This window comes from Anomalospiza imberbis, chromosome 10 (assembly GCF_031753505.1).
Source record: "Anomalospiza imberbis isolate Cuckoo-Finch-1a 21T00152 chromosome 10, ASM3175350v1, whole genome shotgun sequence".
Taxonomy (NCBI): Eukaryota; Metazoa; Chordata; class Aves; order Passeriformes; family Viduidae; genus Anomalospiza; species Anomalospiza imberbis.
The window spans coordinates 16,922,364-16,942,805 of NC_089690.1; the positions used below are offsets into that span (position 1 = coordinate 16,922,364).

Here is a 20,442-nt window from a genome sequence, read left to right on the forward strand (position 1 = left end):
GCTAGAGTTACCTTGCATGATATCCCAAACGATACTGAACTCTGCTTGTGCTGGTGTCATATTGGTAGCTGATGATCATTTTGGTTTTGGCCTCTGCTTCCAGCTCTTCCTCCTTTGCTTTCAGCTGCTTATTGCCCAGCTTGCAGTAGTAATTCTTAGCTTCAAGGCATTTGATGTTTTGTATTAAAAATTTATTAAATTAGTCTGGAATGCTTTAGGCAGCTAAACTCCTGGCTCTCTGGGACAGTCCATTATTTTGGTGAGGAGCTTTGGAAGGGGCTTTCTTGGCTTGAAAATCCAACAGCCTTCTGTGAAGAGCATGTGCAGAGCCAGGTGGGAATTGTTGCTGACCTCCATCACATGCAGAGTCTTGACTCAGATGCAGAAGGTGCTGGATACTACTATAATGTCGGTCTGGCATCTGAGAGAGGAAGGATATCAAAAGTGGGAGCCAAGAGATGAGTGACTGTACATGTCTGGCCTGACTTCATCTGCAGGGGAAAAAATGGTGGGGTTTGGGTTCTTTTTAATTTTTCTTGCAGACAAATAAACATGCTTAGCTCCCATTCTGAGTGCTGAAGAATGGGAAATTGTGCTGGAAGGCTGTGACTGAGGTGAAGATGCCATCTAGCCTGCCACTGAGTTCCCCACTTCATTTCTCAAAATGTTTTTACCATGTGTACATTTGCAATCAATATGATCCTGCTTCCCTAGCTTATCTGGTATGGCCTGAATTTAGACCTGTCCTGTGTTATCTGTGGCATTTGTCTATGAAGCCTGACCTATTCATTTAATACCTGATTCCACTTTTTCTTGGTTGTAAACCATTAGTTTTTCTTTGTTAAACAATATGGAAAATGTGAAATAAAAGAATTCATTTATGTTATTTAAATTCCTACCTCAAATGTTGAGGCATGTGCTTTTCTCCTACTCAAGTTGTTTGAAAACAAAAGGAGTGTATGAGTAGGTTGGAGTGTCCCAAGAGATACCTTCCTTTGCAGGCTCTCTGTGACCTGAAAAAGAGTTGTCTTTTCAATGAGTTAGAGGCTGAAAGTGCTCAGGTTATGGAGCAGTGCTGGGTTTTGTTATTGTTGTTAGCTGGGCTGTAAATACAAAGATGTCATTGGCTTGGATTGGAGGCAAATTAGAATAAGAAATGCATTTTCTACCAAGATAATCACTGTCTAAAGTTCTGCTCTAGTCCATATTTGAGTGGTCTTTTTGAAAGTAACTCCAGTTTTTGTCCCTATTTGTGTTTTCTCTGTTTCTAGCCTGTGTTTGAACAGAAATACTAGTTCTGGATTATGGCAAGCTGTGGTTGTTACAGAAATAGACAATAGGTTGCACATCCTGAAGATGAGATGTCAGCAATAAAGGTTTCTGTGGCTCTTGTCCAAAGTTTGTGGATGTGGGTGAGAGGTTTTGCAATGTTTTTTTTTTTTTGGTTTTTTTTTTTAGGCCTTTGATAATTTGTTAGAGAAGAAGTGTTGGTTTAATAAACCAAGGTGCTGTTCAGGCTAGAGAACATTGGTGTACAAATGACACCTCATCCAAACCCACATCTTGTTCCTAAAACCTCCTTAGTGGCTGCTGACATCTGTCTCTGTGTGCCCTGAGAGGGCTGGCTGGGGGACATTCCTGCCTGGTCTCCCCAGTTGCCTTGTCCTCTTTCCAGTGCTTCCATAAGTGGCAGAGCTGGTGCCAGGGCAGCCAATGGAGAATTCATTTTCTCTTCTGTGGAAGAGCATCTTCCCATGTAGCTGGGTGTGTTTTGTTCTTTAAAATTGGTTTGTGAAACTTCTAGAGAAAAGGCTTTGGACTTCATGCATGTCATGGAGATCTTGGACTGTGACAGGTAACAGACCAGTAGCACTCTGTTTAGCTGTAAGGAATGCCACAAACCCAACATGTTAGAGTGGAAACAGGCACTGTGATCTTTTTAGGTTTTTTCCCTCCATGCCAGTTTTGTTTTTCAGCCACTCTCCCATTGGGCTAGTGGAATGGAGGTCACCTGGAAACAGGACCAGCTGTTGATAATGCAATTTGAGGGGCTGTATGGAAGTTAAATGTGTATCTTTCTGAAAGAGGATAATAATTTGCTACCGGTTCTTTTTGGGAACCAGTGGGGTGGTGGCTGCTTTTTTTCTGTTGTGACTTATCTGTAAAATCTTTGCTTTGGAAGTCTGAGCTCAGCCAGGGTTATAACTTCTGGTGAAAACTCTTCACAGAGTTTATCTTAATACATTATGTTTTTATTTAACTGTGTGCCAAAGAAAAGAAGTGTTTTGGTAGCTCCAACTAATTCCCCACCAGTTTTATGGGATAATAGAAATTCTTTTTAAAAACAAACAAACATTTGCTTTGTAGGTTAAGTAGTTATTTTTCCTGGTTTGAAGTCAAAGATTTCTTTTCTTGTTACATGTTTAAGGAAACCACAACAATGCTCTTAGCTGCATTTTAGAATGTTCTGTGCTAGATCCAGAAGCCACTGAAGTGCGTTGCAATAAGGAGGTTTTCATCACTGCCTATGGGTTGCAGTTCTCCATTTTACTTGATCTAAGAATAATCCCATTGATCATACAGAGGCTGTAATTGTGGAAAATTACCTGTCAAAGTGAGGAATTTCTTGAAAATCAGCAGGGTGCTTCACCTGAGTTGAAAATAAGAATGTGGAAACTACTTGTATGCAGGTTACAGATATATTTCCCTTTTTGTGTAAAGAGAATATTCTAAGAAACTTCTTTAGAGGTTGGAGCTCCAGAGATACGGGATTGTAGACGATCTTCTGTCATCATCCTGTTGGAAGTCCTTACACCAGTCTTTTGTCACTTTTTTAAATTATTTGTCAAGTGGTTGCAATTTGTTGATGCAATCAGCTGGAAGATCTAATGGGGGAAACCTGTATTTGTGCCATGTACAGTGTGGTAGTAATTAAGAGTCTTCTACACAAGGTCTGTGTAGCACTTTGCACAAGACATCAACATGAAAGAACAAAGGAATATTGAGAAGAGAAGGGCAGCGCTAGCACGGGCAGTCATGGGAACCCTATTTCTGTGCTTATCTGAATTTTTTTTTCTTTCCTGCCATGCCTGCAGCAATTGTTTCCGCTTTGAGCAGGTGAAGTCAGGAAGCAGCAGTTGTGAGCTGGTCTTTCGTGTTCTACTCCCTAGAGGGTGCCAGACACCGCGTTCTGCAGCCCTGGGTGCTCCGCAGCCAGGTGCCACCAGCAGCCCTGTGGCACTGCTCGTTCCTCCTGGCCCCGGTGCCATCATCAGCCCTGTGGCACTGCTCGTTCCTCCGGGCCCCGGTGCCATCATCAGCCCTGTGGCACTGCCGGTTCCTCCGGGCCCCGGTGCCATCATCAGCCCTGTGGCACTGCTCATTCCTCCCAGCCCCGGTGCCATCATCAGCCCTGTGGCACTGCTCGTTCCTCCGGGCCCCGGTGCCACCATAAGCCCTGTGGCACTGCCGGTCCCTCCGGGCCCCGGTGCCACCATAAGCCCTGTGGCACTGCCGGTGCCTCCGGGCCCCAGTGCCATCATCAGCCCTGTGGCACTGCTCGTTCCTCTGGGCCCCGGTGCCATCATCAGCCCTGTGGCACTGCTCGTTCCTCTGGGCCCCGGTGCCATCATCAGCCCTGTGGCACTGCTCGTTCCTCTGGGCCCCGGTGCCATCATCAGCCCTGTGGCACTGCTCGTTCCTCTGGGCCCCAGTGCCATCATCAGCCCTGTGGCACTGCCGGTGCCTCTGGGCCCCGGTGCCATCATCAGCCCCGTGGCACTGCCGGTTCCTCCGGGCCCCGGTGCCATCATCAGCCCTGTGGCACTGCTCGTTCCTCCTGGCCCCGGTGCCACCATCAGCCCTGTGGCACTGCTCGTTCCTCCTGGCCCCGGTGCCATCATCAGCCCTGTGGCACTGCCGGTGCCTCTGGGCGCCGGTGCCTCTGGGCCCTGGTGCCATCATCAGCCCTGTGGCACTGCCGGTGCCTCTGGGCCCCTGTGCCATCATCAGCCGTGTGGCACTGCCGGTCCCTCCGGGCCCCGGTGCCATCATGAGCCCCATGGCACTGCCGGTGCCTCCCTGCCCGCAGCAGTGCGAGCATCACTTGCTGCTGCAAGGTGCAGTAGGGAGAAATGAGCTGGCTGAATGGTTCGGGCAGCTCTCACACAGTCATAACCGTGTGCTCTCATTCGTGGGTTTCTACTTACTGTAACTTGTGTGTTATGACTCATTTGTGTTGGTCAAGGATAACTTCATGAGAAGAAAACAATTTCAAGATGAAAAAGCTGTAAGTCGTTCAGGAGTTGTGCTGACCAGTTACTGCAGTAAATACCTGCTTTCCCGGGTCACTAGGGAGCAGCTGGTGGAAACTAAAGTATTACAAAACCTGTGTTTTCTGCCTCGTAGTCACCCCCTCTGCTGTTTGAGACCTCAGTGTTTCTGATATTAACCATTTTTGCAGCAACACTTTAAGATACAGTGCATGAACATTTTGAAATGAGTGCAAGAGGGATGTTATGAGTGGAAGGCACAGATGCTATTTATGGCTTGTAGCACCTGTTACTGCATAAGCTTTCTTTGAAGTAAATGCGGGATCCCCGTGTGTCCTTTAAAGTGCTCTCTTTTTTCTCCTCCCTCAAAACATATGGCAGCAGTGGTTCAGCCTAGCTCTGCACAGCCTCCTGTTGGCCTCTGGGCTGGATGTGAAAGGTTGGGGACATAACTTTTAAAAAGAGAAGACAGGGCTGCTCCTTGAGGTGTGTTGGTAACGCTGCATCTGTAGCAGTGAGACATGCAGTTCTAACATGGTATCCTCCACATTGCTTTAAGGCCGTAGTCATAAGAATAAGGTGCATGGAACCACTTGAGCTTATACTCAGGTATATGTACTTATAGCTTTTTTTCATGTATAAAATGTGCAAGAAAAAGGGGCCCATTAATGAGGGTTTGTCTCATTAAGCTACCTGCCATGAAGACCATCTCTTGGAGTACTGCATGTGTCTGATCTGGGTCTCGATGCTGATTCCTTGGGGGCCAGTTAGTATTCCCCTGTCTGTTTTGGACTAACAGAGCACAAAGAGTCTTTCAAACTTGGGTGTGTTTTTTCCCCTCTGCTTTCTTTGCAAGTGCCTTCAAGCCTTTATGAAAACAAATACTAGAGACAAAGACCTTTGCTAAGAAAATGTGTATCAGCTCTTTTTTTTTTGAAAGGGTGGGTGATAAATATTTATGTGTTGTGAAATGAGACATTAGCTTACTAAAATGTGAGTGACCCTCGTTTGCATCAAGGCAGAGACTGTAATTTTCTTGTCATGTCTTGCTTCAAATGTTTATCTGCTACTTGTATAGACTATTTTAAAAGAAGTTTTACTATAAACTGTGGGTCTATGTGTGGAGCTGTGAGTGACAGCCACTGGCCACTTACATTGTTTATGTGCTGCTGGGCAGCTGCTCATCACCTGTACCAGGATATGGTCTATGTGGAATGGTAACTTTGGTAACTTGTAATGGTGGCATGAGCCTTATAATTTGTAACAGTGAGTTCTTACTGCTCGTACTGCTATGCTGCCTTTAGATCCTGCTAATGGCTTGAGGCTTCTGTGGGCCAGACTAAACACACTGCTGTAAGCAGTTCCAGGGGTGTTCCTGTTCATTTTGATGGCTCCTGGGCTCACCTGCCACTGCTGCTTTAGGATTGTCACACTACAGGAGCTTCTTAGCTCGCATATTCTCAGTATGTGTCATGCAAAAATACCATGAAGAGGCAGGCTTGTTTTCCAAATTAAAAAAACCCCAACCAAACAAAATGGTTCATGCCATGCTGGCAGCTGAGAGGTTTTATGGCAAAGGGGGATTCTAACCTGCAGCCATCTTCCTTGCTTGAGAAGAACGCAGCCTCCTTTGGGGGTGGAAGAAGGATCAGTGTTGAATTTGATAAGTCATCCTCTCACTAAAGTATCTTCTCCAACAAAAGCCTTTCTGCCTGCCTCTTTAAAACTCTAATCTGAAGAATAAAATACCAGTAGATTGTATCCTCTTTATTATGATCACAGGAATTCAAATGCCACAAACACCAAGGAAAATTAATGGAATAAAATAAGCTGTGGGAAGGAAAACAGCCTTTAATGTGGTGTGCTAATGAGGTATGAAATAGGTGTGTAAGAAAATGTTTTGTAGAATCTTTAGAAAATATTGCAGCCTGCAGAAACAGAAATACAGGAATACTGTGGAAGAGAAATAACCCAGTGCTTGAGGAGAAGGAGTTCTCTCTCTGCTATAGACTTAAAGTGAGAGAGAGTTTGCCTTTTCATGCTGTGGCTGCCCTTTTGCAGAGCTGGCATCTCTTTCATGTGGAAGCTGAGGCTGGAATAGCTGTAAGCTCAAGGAGACAGATGCCTTTGAACTCTGCTTTCTTATCATGGACATTATAAGACTTGGCAAGTGTGACCCACTTCTGTTCCTGCACAGCTCGGCTGCTACACAGACCCAGCCCTGGGAGCTGCTGAGGACTGGGTCACTGAAGTCCTCTGGGTTAAAACAATTGCCTTGCCTATATAACTTTATTTTTTTCCTTTTCTTCATTGAGTTGCCTTTAGTGGTCTCCTTCTCAGCCTGTGCCATCAAACCATGATGCTCAAACAATATGACCATGTAGCATAGCTAAAATGAGTGGTAAGAATGGAGTGAGAGTGGGCAGTGGAAGGTTTCCAGTGTGCATATTCCTTAGCCCAGCATTGCTGCCAAAGTCTTCCTAATGGGGAATTAAGGAATTGCTTGCACAAAGGAGTATTTTGCTTCCCAGGGGGTTTCACTGAATTTTGTTTCTGGATTAAAGTGCTTATTAACCAAAATAGTGCTGAATGCTTCACTGTAAGAGTAACTAAGACTGTTGATAACTGGTGTATAAACATAATGTATGCTAATGAGATCCCTACCTTTGTAAAACAAAGCTGTTGATACTCTGTATGTGTCCAGGCATTTTTAGTGGGCTGGGAGGTTTATTTTCTAATGTTAGCTCATGCTTCTGTGAGATTTCCTTAAAACAGAGGGAATTTTTCAGGTTCTCGGTTTCTTTTCTCAGTGCATTAGCTGTTTTTCAGTTCTTGAATTTTGATCAAGAGCTGGAGGCTACTTTTAGCTGGCTTTGGCTTGTTAGTTTACTTGCTTTCAGACTAAGTGCTATTTTTCTGTCCAAAGAGCCAAAATGCCAAGATTGTGTCATTTCTGCTTGTATCTAATAATAGCTTAATCCACAAATAATTGTAATGAAGTTACTAAGGCCACTGGCAGAGAATAGTGTGATCCAAAGACCCCTGGAATGAATGGGCTTCTTCCCTGAGAACAAAGTGAAGCTTTGGGTCGAGCCCTAGGGTGCTGTTCCATACACACGTGCCTGCACATGTGTGACTGTGTTGGGCTGTGCTGTGGAAACCAAATTTCAAAAATACGCTGCCAACTCTCCCAGCTGAGCACTGGTGAGCGAGGGAGGATGCTGTGCAGACAGGAGAAGTGTTAGCAGCCCCCAAGGCAGCAGAGCAGTTGCCATATCAGCCAGCAGCAGATGTTACCCAGGACCGTGCTGCTGCTGGAATTAGAGTAGGAATGGAGGTGTCCCAGCTGCCAAGTGCATCGTTGGTGTGGCCAAGGTGTCAGTTGCAGCTCTGGAGTAGGCAGGGGGCCGATGAAAACACAAACAATAGCAGCAGCAGCAGGATTGCTGATTTGGTGCAGGAATTACTCAGCTGTGCCACTGTGCCCTTGTAATCCCATTAGGAAAGTCAGACTAACGAGCATGATAGGAGGCCCCCTCTGCAGGGTTTGCTGCTGGGGGTGCAGGGACATCTCACCAGCCTGTGAAGGGTGTGCCCAGGAGGATCCGAGGGGGAAGAGCCAGGTGGGTGCATTGGCAGGGCTGGGTCTCAGGTTGTGCAGTGCCTGCCAGTGCTGCTCACTGTTTTCCACATGCACTTAAAGCTGTTTGCTCTAAAGAAATAATGGTAAATAATGGTGATGAGTTTGTTGCTATTAAAGGATAGATCTTAAAGGATTTACCTTTTCTGGGAAATGCTTTAATTAGAATTATGATGTCTTTTGCCAGATTGCTGAGCAATTAAACTCTACTTAAGCCCAGAAAAAGTACTTCCATAAAAAGTTTTCAGTGTAGTTCCTGGCTCTGATTGTGAAGAGGATATTATTTACAAATATCTCATTAACAGACATTATAAAGTTGATTATGCCCCCGTGGGAATTGATGACAAGACTTTTCATGGCCTTCATTAGAAACAAAAACCTTTTGATGCAAGGTAAATACGGTTTTGGGTGCACATATAATAAAGTTATACATATTAGCTTAAAAGCAACTGCTCTGGAAACCCTATTGGAAATTTTTAGTTTTCCTAATGTGTAGGAGAAATCCATTTTCTGTAGGTATTTTTAGTGCTAACTTCCTCTCCTGTGCTATTATCTTACACACTCTCCCATTAGTGCTTGCTGTGTTTCCAGGTCAGCCATGTGATTGCCAAGCATCCCTGCCTGCTTTTTGAATGACTTGCGAGGCAGGAGCCAGAGAGGCAAGTTGCTAGTGCTGGCTGCCAGCAGCAGCTTCTGCCAGCCTGGACCCACTGATAACGCACAGAAACCCTCTCTTCTCACCCTTCAGGGAAGGTCATCACGGTGTGGTTCAGAGTGAGACCCTGCCCCTGTGTAGGTGTAAAGATGTTTCTGTGCTGTGTGTAGGAGCACAGAGCAGCCCCACTGTTGAGAGGCATTTCAGAGCCATTGCTTTGCCTTGAGCCACAGTATTTCAGCAGGAGCTGGATAAAGCACTGACATTTCTGCCTTTTTGCCACTTGTTACATTTACAACTCAAATGAAGTTGCTGTGCTTCAGAAAATTGCAAGAAGTGCCCAAATCCCTCTGTGAGCTTTTTGTGTGTGTGGTAAAAAAACCCTTAGGCAAAGTGTTTTAAACCCAGCAGTGCTGATAATGAGAGTTAATAACTTTGCAAATATTGGCTTTTTTGCTACGTATGACTTTTTTAAAAAGGTATTTAAACTGATCCAGCCAGTTGCTGTGGATGCCTCTGTGTGTGTTTAATGAACAGCTGGCTCTTTTGAACTGGGAATTTTAATACTTTCAGTTCCATGAAACTGGAATCGGAGGAGGCGGATGATTGTACAAGAGAGGGAGCGCATTTTCTCATGCGAATTCAGGAGCAGAGAGGGAGGGAGGGAGAGGAAAGCATTGTAATATTGCGTGTGTTTCTGTTTCAGTGGATCAAATCTTTCCTCTGTCTGCATCCAAGCTATTTGGTTGTGATCAGATGATCAGAGCTCAAGGAAGCGATTGGAGAGCGAGCTGGCTGCAGCTGCACTGTAGGCTGTTTTCAGGGACAAGGAGCCACTGTTTTTCAAACATAGCATAAACATAGAAGTTATTTTGTAGGCTTCAGGATGCAGATATGGGTTGTGCTGCCAGCATTGTTCTGCTCCAAGCCTTTCGTTCTGTGGTACAGAGGAACTGTCCACATATCTGCAGGCGCCGACGACGAGAGGAGTTGTCACATGAAATTCTGCCGCTGGATAGTGATGATGAAATGAGCAGACCCAGGACTCTCATCATAATGGTATGGTACACTTTAATCAAGAGAGAGGTGCTAGAATTATTATTACAGATGTTATGTGATTATTTTTTTCCTTTGACAATATATACTTTTAGAGAGAGAGCATTGACAGGCAGTTTGTCAGTTCAGTTCGTTTGCTGCTAGATTTGCTGTATCTATATTTCTTTATAGGTGAAGCTGTAAGCTGCACATAAGCTCTGTGTAAAGTAAATGCTCTTTTATTTAATTTTTGGTGGATTTTGTTTGAGAGATAGGCAGCACTGGAGCCGGTAGTGTTGTTATGTTTTATTTCAGACTTGGAATTCCAAACAGCAGACAGCTTAGGAAATGTTTGCTAAGTCTGTTCATCATAAAAACAAAAACAAACCCAAAAGCCAAGTCAAACAAAACGAAAAAAAAAAATCTTTACTTGCACCCAGGATGCCATTGGAATTCATATTAAGTTGTATGCAAATAAACTCCCATATATCTTTGCTTCAAACAGTTTGCAGCAGTACAATGTTTGCTGGATCACTGCTTTCTGGGTTACTGAGTTGCCTCTGTTCTTTAATGAAGGAGGGCTTGAAAGGCTGTCTGTCTCTGAGCGTCATTTGCTTTCTGAATTGAATTTTCGTTTTGTGATGGCAATATAATAAGCACTATAGGTTTATTAGAAATAAGTGACAGGGTTGTTCCTGATTATAAATCACTGTTTCAGAATGAGGAATACACTTACTGCCTAGTTACTGCTCTTCCTTGCCAAACACACATATGGTGAGCATTTCCAGAACCCTGGAGTGTTTTGCATCTGAGGTGGCAATGATTTGTTACTCTGTGGCTATCACTTGATAAAAATATTACCAAGACACTGAAAATAGCATTTTTGTCAGTTTGTCAGGACACTCGTTTATATCATTTAAGTGGTAGAAATTTGATGAAGTTCAAAGTGCACTCCCATGTTACTCTGATCCCACACAGGGCTGTAACTTAGTGGTGAAGGGTAACATTAGAGAATTTAATAGCTGTCCTGAGCAGCTGTTTGGAATAGAGTAATGCTGCCCATGGAGTGGTGTGTGGTGCAGTCATGGCAACGACAGTAGCAAAGACCCAATCTCAGCAGTGCTTTATGTATCAGCTGAGAATATTATCCAGTGCAGGGGGAAGTTGCATGGTCATAAGGAGGAAGGAAATTGATTTCATCACTGTCAATCTAACGTTAAAGCTCCTTTTGCTCTAAAAGTATCTATGTCTGTGCAACAAACTTTTTTTTTTCCCACTTAATGGTTAACTATATGACCTCAACAGTATTTAAACAAATAAATGGCTCCTTCCTGGTAGTAATTTCCAGCATGATGAAGTGAGAAATGTCTGGAAGCACATCCGAGTATGCATCATCTGTGTAACTTGCTTCAGTCCTTGGAAGAAAAGGGTAGTCTTGGATGTTGTGCCAGCCTTGCCAAACCCAGAAATACTCATCAGCAGCTTGAGTTGTATTTCTTTGTGTGCTAAGTCATGTGAGATCAGGGCTCCAAGAGCAAAGGTCCCTGGGCTCTCATGGATGTGGGGCTTTACCCTGCAGTGTGGAGGGAGCCATGGAAGGAGAGACATTCTGGCCAAGATGATGTGTTACCTGATGCTGGATGTGAGCTCTGAGATCCCCTCAAACACGTCCCCCAGCTGTACTAACAGGGGCTTAGGTTTTCTATGTCAGTGGTTCATACACTGGTGTTTGTCCTGCCAAAAGGCTGCCCTTCCCTAGGAGCTTTGTGGAATCATTTTCTCCCTCTCAGTCCCTTTGAGAAGAGGAGGAGGAGTGGTCCAGCCCTGTCCTGAGGCTGGGGTAGGTGCAGGCAGGTGCTTTGGAAGAAAGCTGCTGGGCAGAGGTTGACTTTAGACACATCTTTCTCTTCAGGATGTGTATTATTACCATGCTTTTGTTTTGAAGCCATTAATTATGTAAATATCTAAAGGAATGATGTGGAGACTTGGCAAGCTGAGAAAAAAGTGCTGCTTCAGAGCACTTTGTGGCAGAATGGATGGTCCTGTTTCCACCTGAATTCATGTTACTTGAAAGAACATGATGATTAAGAGAGCTTGAGGCTACTGGGCCTTAATACAACACGTTATGGTCCTAACAAATTAGTTTTTCCCTGTGTTTGTTGTAGATCATTGAGGATTATGTCTGGAGAGTGGAGGCAACTGTGTAGATGAGGAAAAGAGTGTTTGGTTCCCAGTGTCATTATGCACATTGTGCAGATGCCAGGAGCTGAACTGATCCAAATGAGATTCCCAAGTGCTCGTGTCTGAGGGCAGTGAGTAACTGGAGTGCCCAAGAAGAGAGGCGAGGAAATCTCAAATGCAGAATACCAGAAGTACACTGACAGGCCTGGGTGTGATCATTTGGCTCCTGCCAGCTGAAGATCTGGCATTCTGTCTTTTCTTGCCTTCAGACGAAATGGTCTTCCTCTGTAGCTTGTCTGCCACTGCCTATATGTGCCCTGCTGGAAGTGTGAGCGTTTGGTATTGATTTCAGGAGATAAACTGTGCCTTCTGATTGAACAGCTTTTTGCAGTCACCAGGCTCTGCTGTCTGTTCTTGCAAGTTTGCTTGTCCTGTGTATAGCAAATGTAACATCTTGGTGTTGTCTTGATATGGAAAGCAACCCTGAATCAGAGAGAACAGCAGTCTACCCTAAAATGCTTCAAGCAAGTAAACAGCTCTAGGGATGTGCCCAATTTTGCTTTGTTATTCACTGAAGAGGAACATCCTGGTAGGGTATTCTTCTAGGAATTGTTTTTGCCAGTGGCACTCCAAACAGGAGATTCTGTGGGTGCACTCTATGAGAAAAGAAAGGAACAAGTCCTAAGCACAGCTTCCAGCTATTGCTTCACGGCTACCTACTAATCACTGTAGGAAGCCTTTAAGCATCACAGCAGGTATTTCTAACATTCTGGTCCTTGCAGAACACGAGGATTGATGTCTTTATTCTGAGATTTTTTTTCCTTTCATTTGTTAGTTTAGAAATCTGGTTTTACCCTTAGGCAAGACAGAAAAATCATTAGTTTTAGATCTTGACTGGATCCACAGAGCTGGGAGAGATGTCAGAAAGAGAAAACTGTAAATTCTCTGTCAATTACTATGGTATGCCATCTTCTCTTGGATGAAATCCTGGAATTTGCCAGAGACATGTGAAGTGTCCAAACCTCTAATATGGTATACAAGTTCAATCAATTTGTTCAGTGACAGTAATTTAATTGACCCTTGTTTTCTGTACCTTTAAGAGCATGTCTGCAAGAACTGGCTTTCAAAATAAGACTGAGGTTTGAGGTACTAAAAACCTTTCTAGAATGAATGCAAATGGCTGTACAAGCTGTTTCCACAACAAAAAGGAGAAGAGGAAGATGCCTGAAGGAAGAAAATGAAGTACATGGGTTATGCAAAGCTGTTTGGTGTTTTAAGGGGGACACTAACATTCAAGATGATGGTTTGCATTTGGAACTTGTGTCTTGAAATTGAGCTTTATCTAGTAGGTCATTCTTTGGGTTTATTCATGCAATTTATTACAAACTGTGCCAGCTGGGATTTGTGTGATAAAAGCAAAGCATCTTTGAGAATACAATCCTGTTTTCCCCCACCCCCAGTCTTCCTGCCCTTGGTAATAAACTACATAAAACTGTAAAAATTATTTTGCCTTTTGAATAAAATAGTGTAACTTGAGCTGACTTATTAGCTTGAACACGGCAATATTCATTAATGCTGCCCAATTTGCTTCTCAGGTCCCTTAGTGTGTAAATTAATTTTTACTCTTCTAAAAGCAATAGAACAGAAGCATGGCTTTCAGAATTTTCCATCATCTAGTGTTGAAGTTTGCCTCCAGAACTGTGTTCCTTAAGTTTTGTTGTATGGTCTATGTTAATTTTCTGCTTATAGTTGAAATAATTTTATGCACTCATCTCATTTGTATGCATTTCTCTCCTGAAGGCCTATACAATAGAAGTGCTATCAATGGCTGACAACTCTAGGAATTGCAGGATCTCTGACTCATAACTTACTGGTTTTGAATGTGGGAATGTGTCTGTGTATACTCAAATGGTGGGGAATTGCAGTGCCTTTTGGAGGCTCAACTCTGGGAGCAGAATGGTGTTCCCTTCTTGCAGTGTCTTGGAGGAGGGATTGTCTTTGCAAAGCAAGATTACCCAGAGCTGCAAAATGAAAAAAAAAAAAACCAAAAAAAAAAAAAAAAAAAACCCAAAAAAAAAACAACAAAAAAAAAACCCTCAAAATTTTCATGACTTCTTAGCTCAAGTCAGAAGCTTCAATGTTTAATACACTTTTAAGCAACAATAAGCATATGGAGCTTTATTTGACCTTAGCTTTTACTTCAGCACTTGACCTCAGCAGGAACAGAAACAGGCCCAAGTTTGAATAAATGAATAACATTAGAGTGTAAAGAGGAGAAGTAGTAAGTGATGCACAAAATCAGTTCTGCTTCAGGGTCATTTTGGCCACTGTTCTTGCTACCATTGCAGCTGCTTTGTGTACTGTGCCACTCAGACCTGTGAGTGACTGCAGTGATTGCTAGCCCTTCCCCTGGGCACCAGGGACAGTGTCCCTTGCAGCTCCTCAGCAGGATGTTGGGTTTGTTTTGGTGTTTATCCACTAAGACAGCAGCTGTGGCTCTGGGTAGAGTTTCTTATATACAGAGGGGAGGAAATGTGGGTCAGTTTTCATTCTTCAGTGTTGCAGTACCATGTAGTGTATGCACATGGTTCAAGAAAAGCTAATGTTAAAAGTAGCCTTTTACCACTGAGCAAATCTTCTCCATCTGACTTTGGTACTCTGAGCAATGTTTTATACTGCTTTCACTTCTTATTAGTGTTGCAGCAATGTGTATAATATGACAGTGTGTGAAATGTAATTATTATGAATGTGTTAACCAAATTTTTTATGACAGCTTATGAAGAGTGTAGGCTTAAAGCAATGAAGTGATGAAAACATTCTCTTATATATGAGGAATTTATTCTCTCTTTTCTAGGGAAAAAAAAAGAGAGAACTAAACTATTTATTTGTAAGCAATGCCTACGTGAAGGAATAGGCTATAAATTAAAGAGGCACAGAAAATCTGTAAGTCCCAGTCCTTGGGAGTGCTTTGGGAAGGTGATTTATGCATTTGACAAAAATCCCAATTTAGAATGTGTGTTCAAAATGCTACTTGAGAGAAAAGAAAATTGACCTATAGAAAGGCAGAGGAACTTGATTAAAGCCAGGAATACAAAGAGAGAAACAAATCTGTACAAGAAAAGCAGGAAAAAAACAAGTCAGGTTTTTCAGGCTTTGGCCATCTGCAGGCACAGTGCTGTGGCACAGGCACATATACAGACAGAGCTATGCATGCACATGCTTGATTTGTCACAGTTTTGTCAGTGATGCTCTGCAGCTCAGCTTGGCTCCAGCTCTCATGGACTTTAACAAATGCAAGCTTTCTGTATTTCCCTTCATCATTTTGCTCTTTGGATTGTCACACAGAGGAAGGTAGGAGAGTTAAGAGGAAGATCCCAGTGATCTGTGTAGTCTGGGATTTTGGAACTAGGTGAGCAGTGGTTCTAGTAGGTTCTAGTAACCTGAAGACTCTCTGCACACACTCTGTACGTAGTGTGGTGCACTCACACTACAAGTCAGCCATGAGCAGAGATTTTGCATTTGTTTGTGTCTCTCCCATGTTTATCACAATACTAAATACTTAGCTGAATTACAATAAAAAGATAGACTGGATAATAATTAAGATGCTAACATAGATTTAAATGCCAAGTGCTAGACACAGGATGAATCACCTAAAGTAACCACAGTAATATCTTAGAAGTTCTGGAGATTTGATTTGAAATGCATTTCACACAGAATTTAGTAGAGGTATTTTCTTTCATGTTGTCAGTGTAGTGTTAGATAGAAATACAAAACATGTATATGTGTATTCTTTAGGTATAATTTCAGAGTAGTTCTCTGGGTTTTTTATGCATGTCTTGGGTTGCACAAGGAGTTTCAGACTCATGACTGTTCAAATAATTTGGTCTTCTGCTTCCCCCAGTGAGGTTTTGGTACTGGGATGTGTGGCTGCTGCTGGCACTGTACTGACCAGGCTGTGGGAATAGGTTAGGTTGATAGTTGATATCTACAGAAATTAAGTGATAAACCTGCTGCAGTGTCTTGGCTGAGAAGCAAGTGTTCCCATGCTCCCTTACAAGGAGCCTGTCTCCATTAGGCAGGATTCACAGAATCACAGCACACTCTGAGTTTAGTAGCACTGTCACTGCCCATAGCTCACAGGAGTCAGGCTGGGGTAGCACAGGCAGTCTGATGTGCCAGAGGAGTGCAGAAATCCCCCTGTGATGCTCCATTCCCAGTCCCAGCACACCACAGGTGTTTGCACAACATTGCCAGTGAGAGCATTCCTGCAGGGATCCACTGCTGGAGCACCGACCTGCGATGGGCCGGGCAGCTGGACAGCCTCTGGCTGGCAGCGCGGTGGCAGCAGGGACAGTGGCAGCGCGGTGGCAGCAGGGACAGTGGCAGCGCGGTGGCAGCAGGGACAGTGGCAGCGCGGTGGCAGCAGGGACAGTGGCAGCAGCACTTGCCTCTGAACGTGCGCTCGCTGTCCTTGGCCCGGGCTCTGGCAGACTGGGTCTCTCTGGCTGAATTAGGGGCAGTTGCAGCTGGTTCCAGAAGAGCACAAAGGAACAGTATATTAAGCTCATGCTTTCAGAAAACTATATTAGTGCCAGCCCTCAGCCCTTGCCTCTCACTGGCCTTAACTCACTGCTGGCTGCAGCCCTGAGAGCTGGGCTGGGCTTTCTTTTTCCTGCTGCTGTCAATACAGAATCCTCTGAGTAGCACTGAACTAGATTTAAATGCATATGGCTGAGTCCAGAGTCCATTTCAGGCCTTTGGCCACAAATATGGGATATTGATTTCGCTTGGAAACAGTTCTGCCCTGTAAGAGGTATGCTGAGTGATGCAGGGAGCCATAAAGACACCAGGGCTCTCAGAGAGCACTGGCCAGCCAAAAGTACCGCCAAAGTAAAAGCTGCTGGGAGGGAGGGCTGTCGAGGCAAAGACAGTGTGTAAGAGAGGAAGAGTTAAGTCATGAGAGAGAAGCCAAGAGGGAAATTTCTTCTCATCTGAAATTAAATAGGCACACTGCTGTTAAACTTTGGTCAGATACTTCAATTTAGAGAGCTACCCACCATTGCTCTGTTGATATATCATATTCTGCTTTTTGCCTCCCACCTTGTTTTTTTCAACAGCTTTGCTTTTACTTCAGAGTATGTCTCTTCCTCAGTGATATTAAATTCTTCTCACTTGCCCTTCTTCCATCTCCCCCTTCCCAAAGTGTAAAATAATCTTCTGCTTTGACTTCAGCATAAATATGCTCCATTCCCTTCCCCTGCCTGGATTGGAAATCTGAATGGAGTGCAACAGAGCTGTTCCTGATATTTCTCACTTCCATGAAATTTCTTCTTTACAGCATACACTTGTTCTAAACCTAGTTTAAATAAACCAGAATGCCAGTTTAGTGCATTTCAGACAAAAGCATTATGCAAAGTTTCACTGCTCTTGAGAGACAGAGATATATCTCTGAACCTTTATGTCCATGCTTAATACCCTTCCATCTAACAGAACTATTTGGTTTTGGTGTATGTGGAAGGTCTCTGTTGCTCTGTCACCTCTCTGGTAACCTCTGGGCAGCAAGGCAAGGTCATGTAGTAACAGGAGTCACTTCTCTTCAGAGCAGCTGCTCAACCATTCCACCATCAGCTGTGGCAGGAAAGTTGAATGGATGAGTAGATACTGTGAATGCACCTGCAGCCTAAAATTAAGTGTGGTCAACTGTGTGCTGCAAAGCCTGGTGTGAGTAGCTTTGTTCTTGGTTTTTTCTGTGACTCTCAAGGGGATTCCCACATGATTTCAAAAAACCTCTAAAGAGATTCTGACTTCTAGATTACATTTCCTGAGCCATACAGGGTTTTGATGAAAGGCAGCAGTGCTTCATGACTATCAGATGCCTGCTGTCATTGTGGGGGTGAATACAGACCAGCTCCAGCTTGCACCATCTCCTGTAGTGGGAGGGGAACTGGACAAACACAGACAAATGGTTTTGATGTTCCCTTGTCCAAAGAGAGGTTGTAAAGGCAAAACACAGGATTTCATTTCTAGGTCTATGCAGCATTTCAGCCCATTTGAGGATGACAGCTAGTACTGGCAGCTTTACTTTTATGAGTAAAACAAAAATTAAATTACCTGCTGAAGTACTCAACTGAACTCTTGTTCCCTGCAGTAATGTTTTTCAGGAATATAGGAGCAGGTTTGTTATCTTCAGAGTGTTTGGAGCTAAGGAATATGAAGGAAAATGGACTGTCGAGGAAATATGGGAACCATTCTTGGTCTTTCAGCTTTCAAATCACTTCCTTGAATAATTAAGGCTTCCAGCTTGAATTAGTGATTGGAGTGAGGAATACCACAATATTGAAAGGATTAGGATTCAGCATCAAAAAGCAAGTCACATGAGTACTTCAGGATGTTTTGGGTGGCAAGGGTTTGACATCATCTCAAGGCACTATTCCAAGTTCAGTCCAGCTGAAGCTGGCTCAGACCATGGGCCATGATCTCCTATGCCAAGGTGTGGTAGCTGTACATGCGTGCACACATTTACAGCCAGAAACTGATTACTTTGTTGTTCTGAGGCTCAATTATTTCTCTTATTTTAAACTGTGTAAGTAAATATATTCTGTCAAAATGTACTTTCATTATCCTGTTAATGTGGTGCCTCTTCAGAACAAAATGTTATTTTCTGTCCAAATGGAAAGAAACTATGTGCAATATCTTACTTTACAATTGCTGCCTGTTAATAATTATTGCCAATTTGTGGTTAGCTTAAAAAATAATAGATTCTCTGTGTGTGGTTTTCGATGAAAAATAGCCATTGTGATGTTTGTTGGACTTTCTGCCTCAGGGAACACTCTGAGTACAGCGTATGGAGCCAGTTGAATTGAATACTCCGTGTCTTTGGTGTTTGTTTTTCCTCACTTCTCATCTGTCAACTGCTGTGCTCATTTTCTTTTCATTAGTATTGATACTTGCATGAAGATGAGTCAGCCAGATTCAGTTCTCAGTTAAATGTGTGCAAGTCCAGCAGAATAAGGTTTTGACTTAAAGCAGTAAAACAGATCAGAAGTTTAATTCTGTGCTGCTTGCGTGTTTCTCTCTCCAAAAAAAGAAATTATGAAGTTAGAGTGGAAAATGTGTGTGGCCTGGCTGGATCAGTCAGTGGTTGGCTCTGAAATGGGGATGCTGGGAGTTGAACATCATGCCACCAATCACTCATGACTTTCTTTGGCATTTCAAATGAGGGTTTGGTGTTATTACCTTGATGTTTTCCACAGGTTGTGAAACCTGTGCTAAAATTAGCTTATGCAGAGTATAAAAGCCTTTATGTGCTAAAATTAGCTTGTGCAGAGTATAAGCCTTAGCAGTAAAGAGATTAATTACTGAAATGTAGATTCCTGGAACCAGATGCTCCCCCATCGTCTGAGATGTTTGTGTCATTAGTAAATTATGTGCAAACCTTCGTTGCAGCCATCACTGTAGGAGATCTGATCTTAATGAGATTACAGGGAAGTTCTTGAGAGAAACTGCTCTTGGAATTGGGCCTATTTTTTTTTCATTTTTGGATCCTTCTCTTTTATGGCTTGAAGTTAAAGAATAAAAACTGCTCACACAGCTGATCTTTCTTTTCAGTGCCTTAGCCCTTTCCCTGTCTTTATTCTTCCATGAGTTTGAGGAGACTTTTCTCACCTCCCTAGAGCTCCCCAGAAGATGCATTCAGCTGCCTGTTTGGTCTCTCCATCTGCCAGGTGGTGCTTGAGCCTGACTTTGCTCATTCCAGCTGTGACTCTGGTTGGCTTTTGCAGTGCTTGAGTTCCTCCAGCTATTGTCCACCGTCAACTCTTTGGATTTAAGCAAGGGCACAGCCCTTAAGGAGGTGCAGTGATCTAAGCAGTTACCTAATATTTTGTTTGTTGCCAAGAATGTCCAGTTCCTTTGGCCTTTCAACCTTGCAGTTGGCTCTCCTTTTATCTTTAACTGGGCTGTTAGGAAAGAAAGCCAGTCCCTTGTTTGCTGTCTGCTTCCAGGTGTTGGACATGTGCTCTCTAAGACATCCTCCAGATGAATGTGAGCATCACATGTGTCAGAGATAAAGGGAAAGCAGTCCTAATCTGGAATCTGGTGCATCCAGCAGGAAACATTCACTGTTGCTTTGCGCTTTCCAGTATTTCAGATGCACAATATATTTTGTTGTTAATGATGCAGCTGATTCTTCATGATGATCGTTTGGCCCTTGTAGTGCCTGATTTTATTTGTGGTTTATTTGTGCAAAGGCGTCACTTGGGGAGGGATTTGTAACTGGACTGTTTGTGTATCTGACACCTGCTTTTTGTTCAGAAACCCTCTGACCAAGCAGCTCTGACAGACAGCATGCTCATTCCTCAAACTCATCTGTAAATGCAAAATATTTTAGCAGAATGTAAAATACTCATAAACACAGTTTGAACTGAAGAACTATTTGGAAATAATAGTAATGTTTACTAACACGTGCTTAATTCTGCTTTTTATATAAAAGATAAAAGCGAGTCCAAGCCTGGAATTATATCAATATGTTTTAGCCTGTCTTCTCTGAATCTAAATGAAACTGTAAGTATCGGTTAATAAAATGTAATTCTGAAACGTTTTACCATATTAAAAAAGCCAGTTCTTGAAGAATGCAACAAAGCAGACCTGCCCAGATGAAA

General features: G+C 43.3%; 1 protein-coding gene across 17 annotated transcripts in view; it reads left to right on the forward strand.

Moving 5' to 3' along the window:
* Positions 1–20,442, forward strand: part of DOCK10 (dedicator of cytokinesis 10) — a 168,066-nt gene that overhangs the window by 36,716 nt on the left and 110,908 nt on the right. For 2 of the 17 annotated variants that reach the window (XM_068200926.1, XM_068200927.1), the window contains exon 1: positions 9,021–9,625. The exons of 14 other annotated variants lie outside the window; for them this stretch is intronic. In XM_068200926.1, the coding sequence (XP_068057027.1) occupies positions 9,461–9,625 (165 nt within the window). In that variant the 5' untranslated portion in view covers positions 9,021–9,460. Of the gene's footprint in view, positions 1–9,020; positions 9,626–20,442 lie in introns of those variants that run through there. One more of the 17 variants, XM_068200935.1, reaches the window with a different exon arrangement.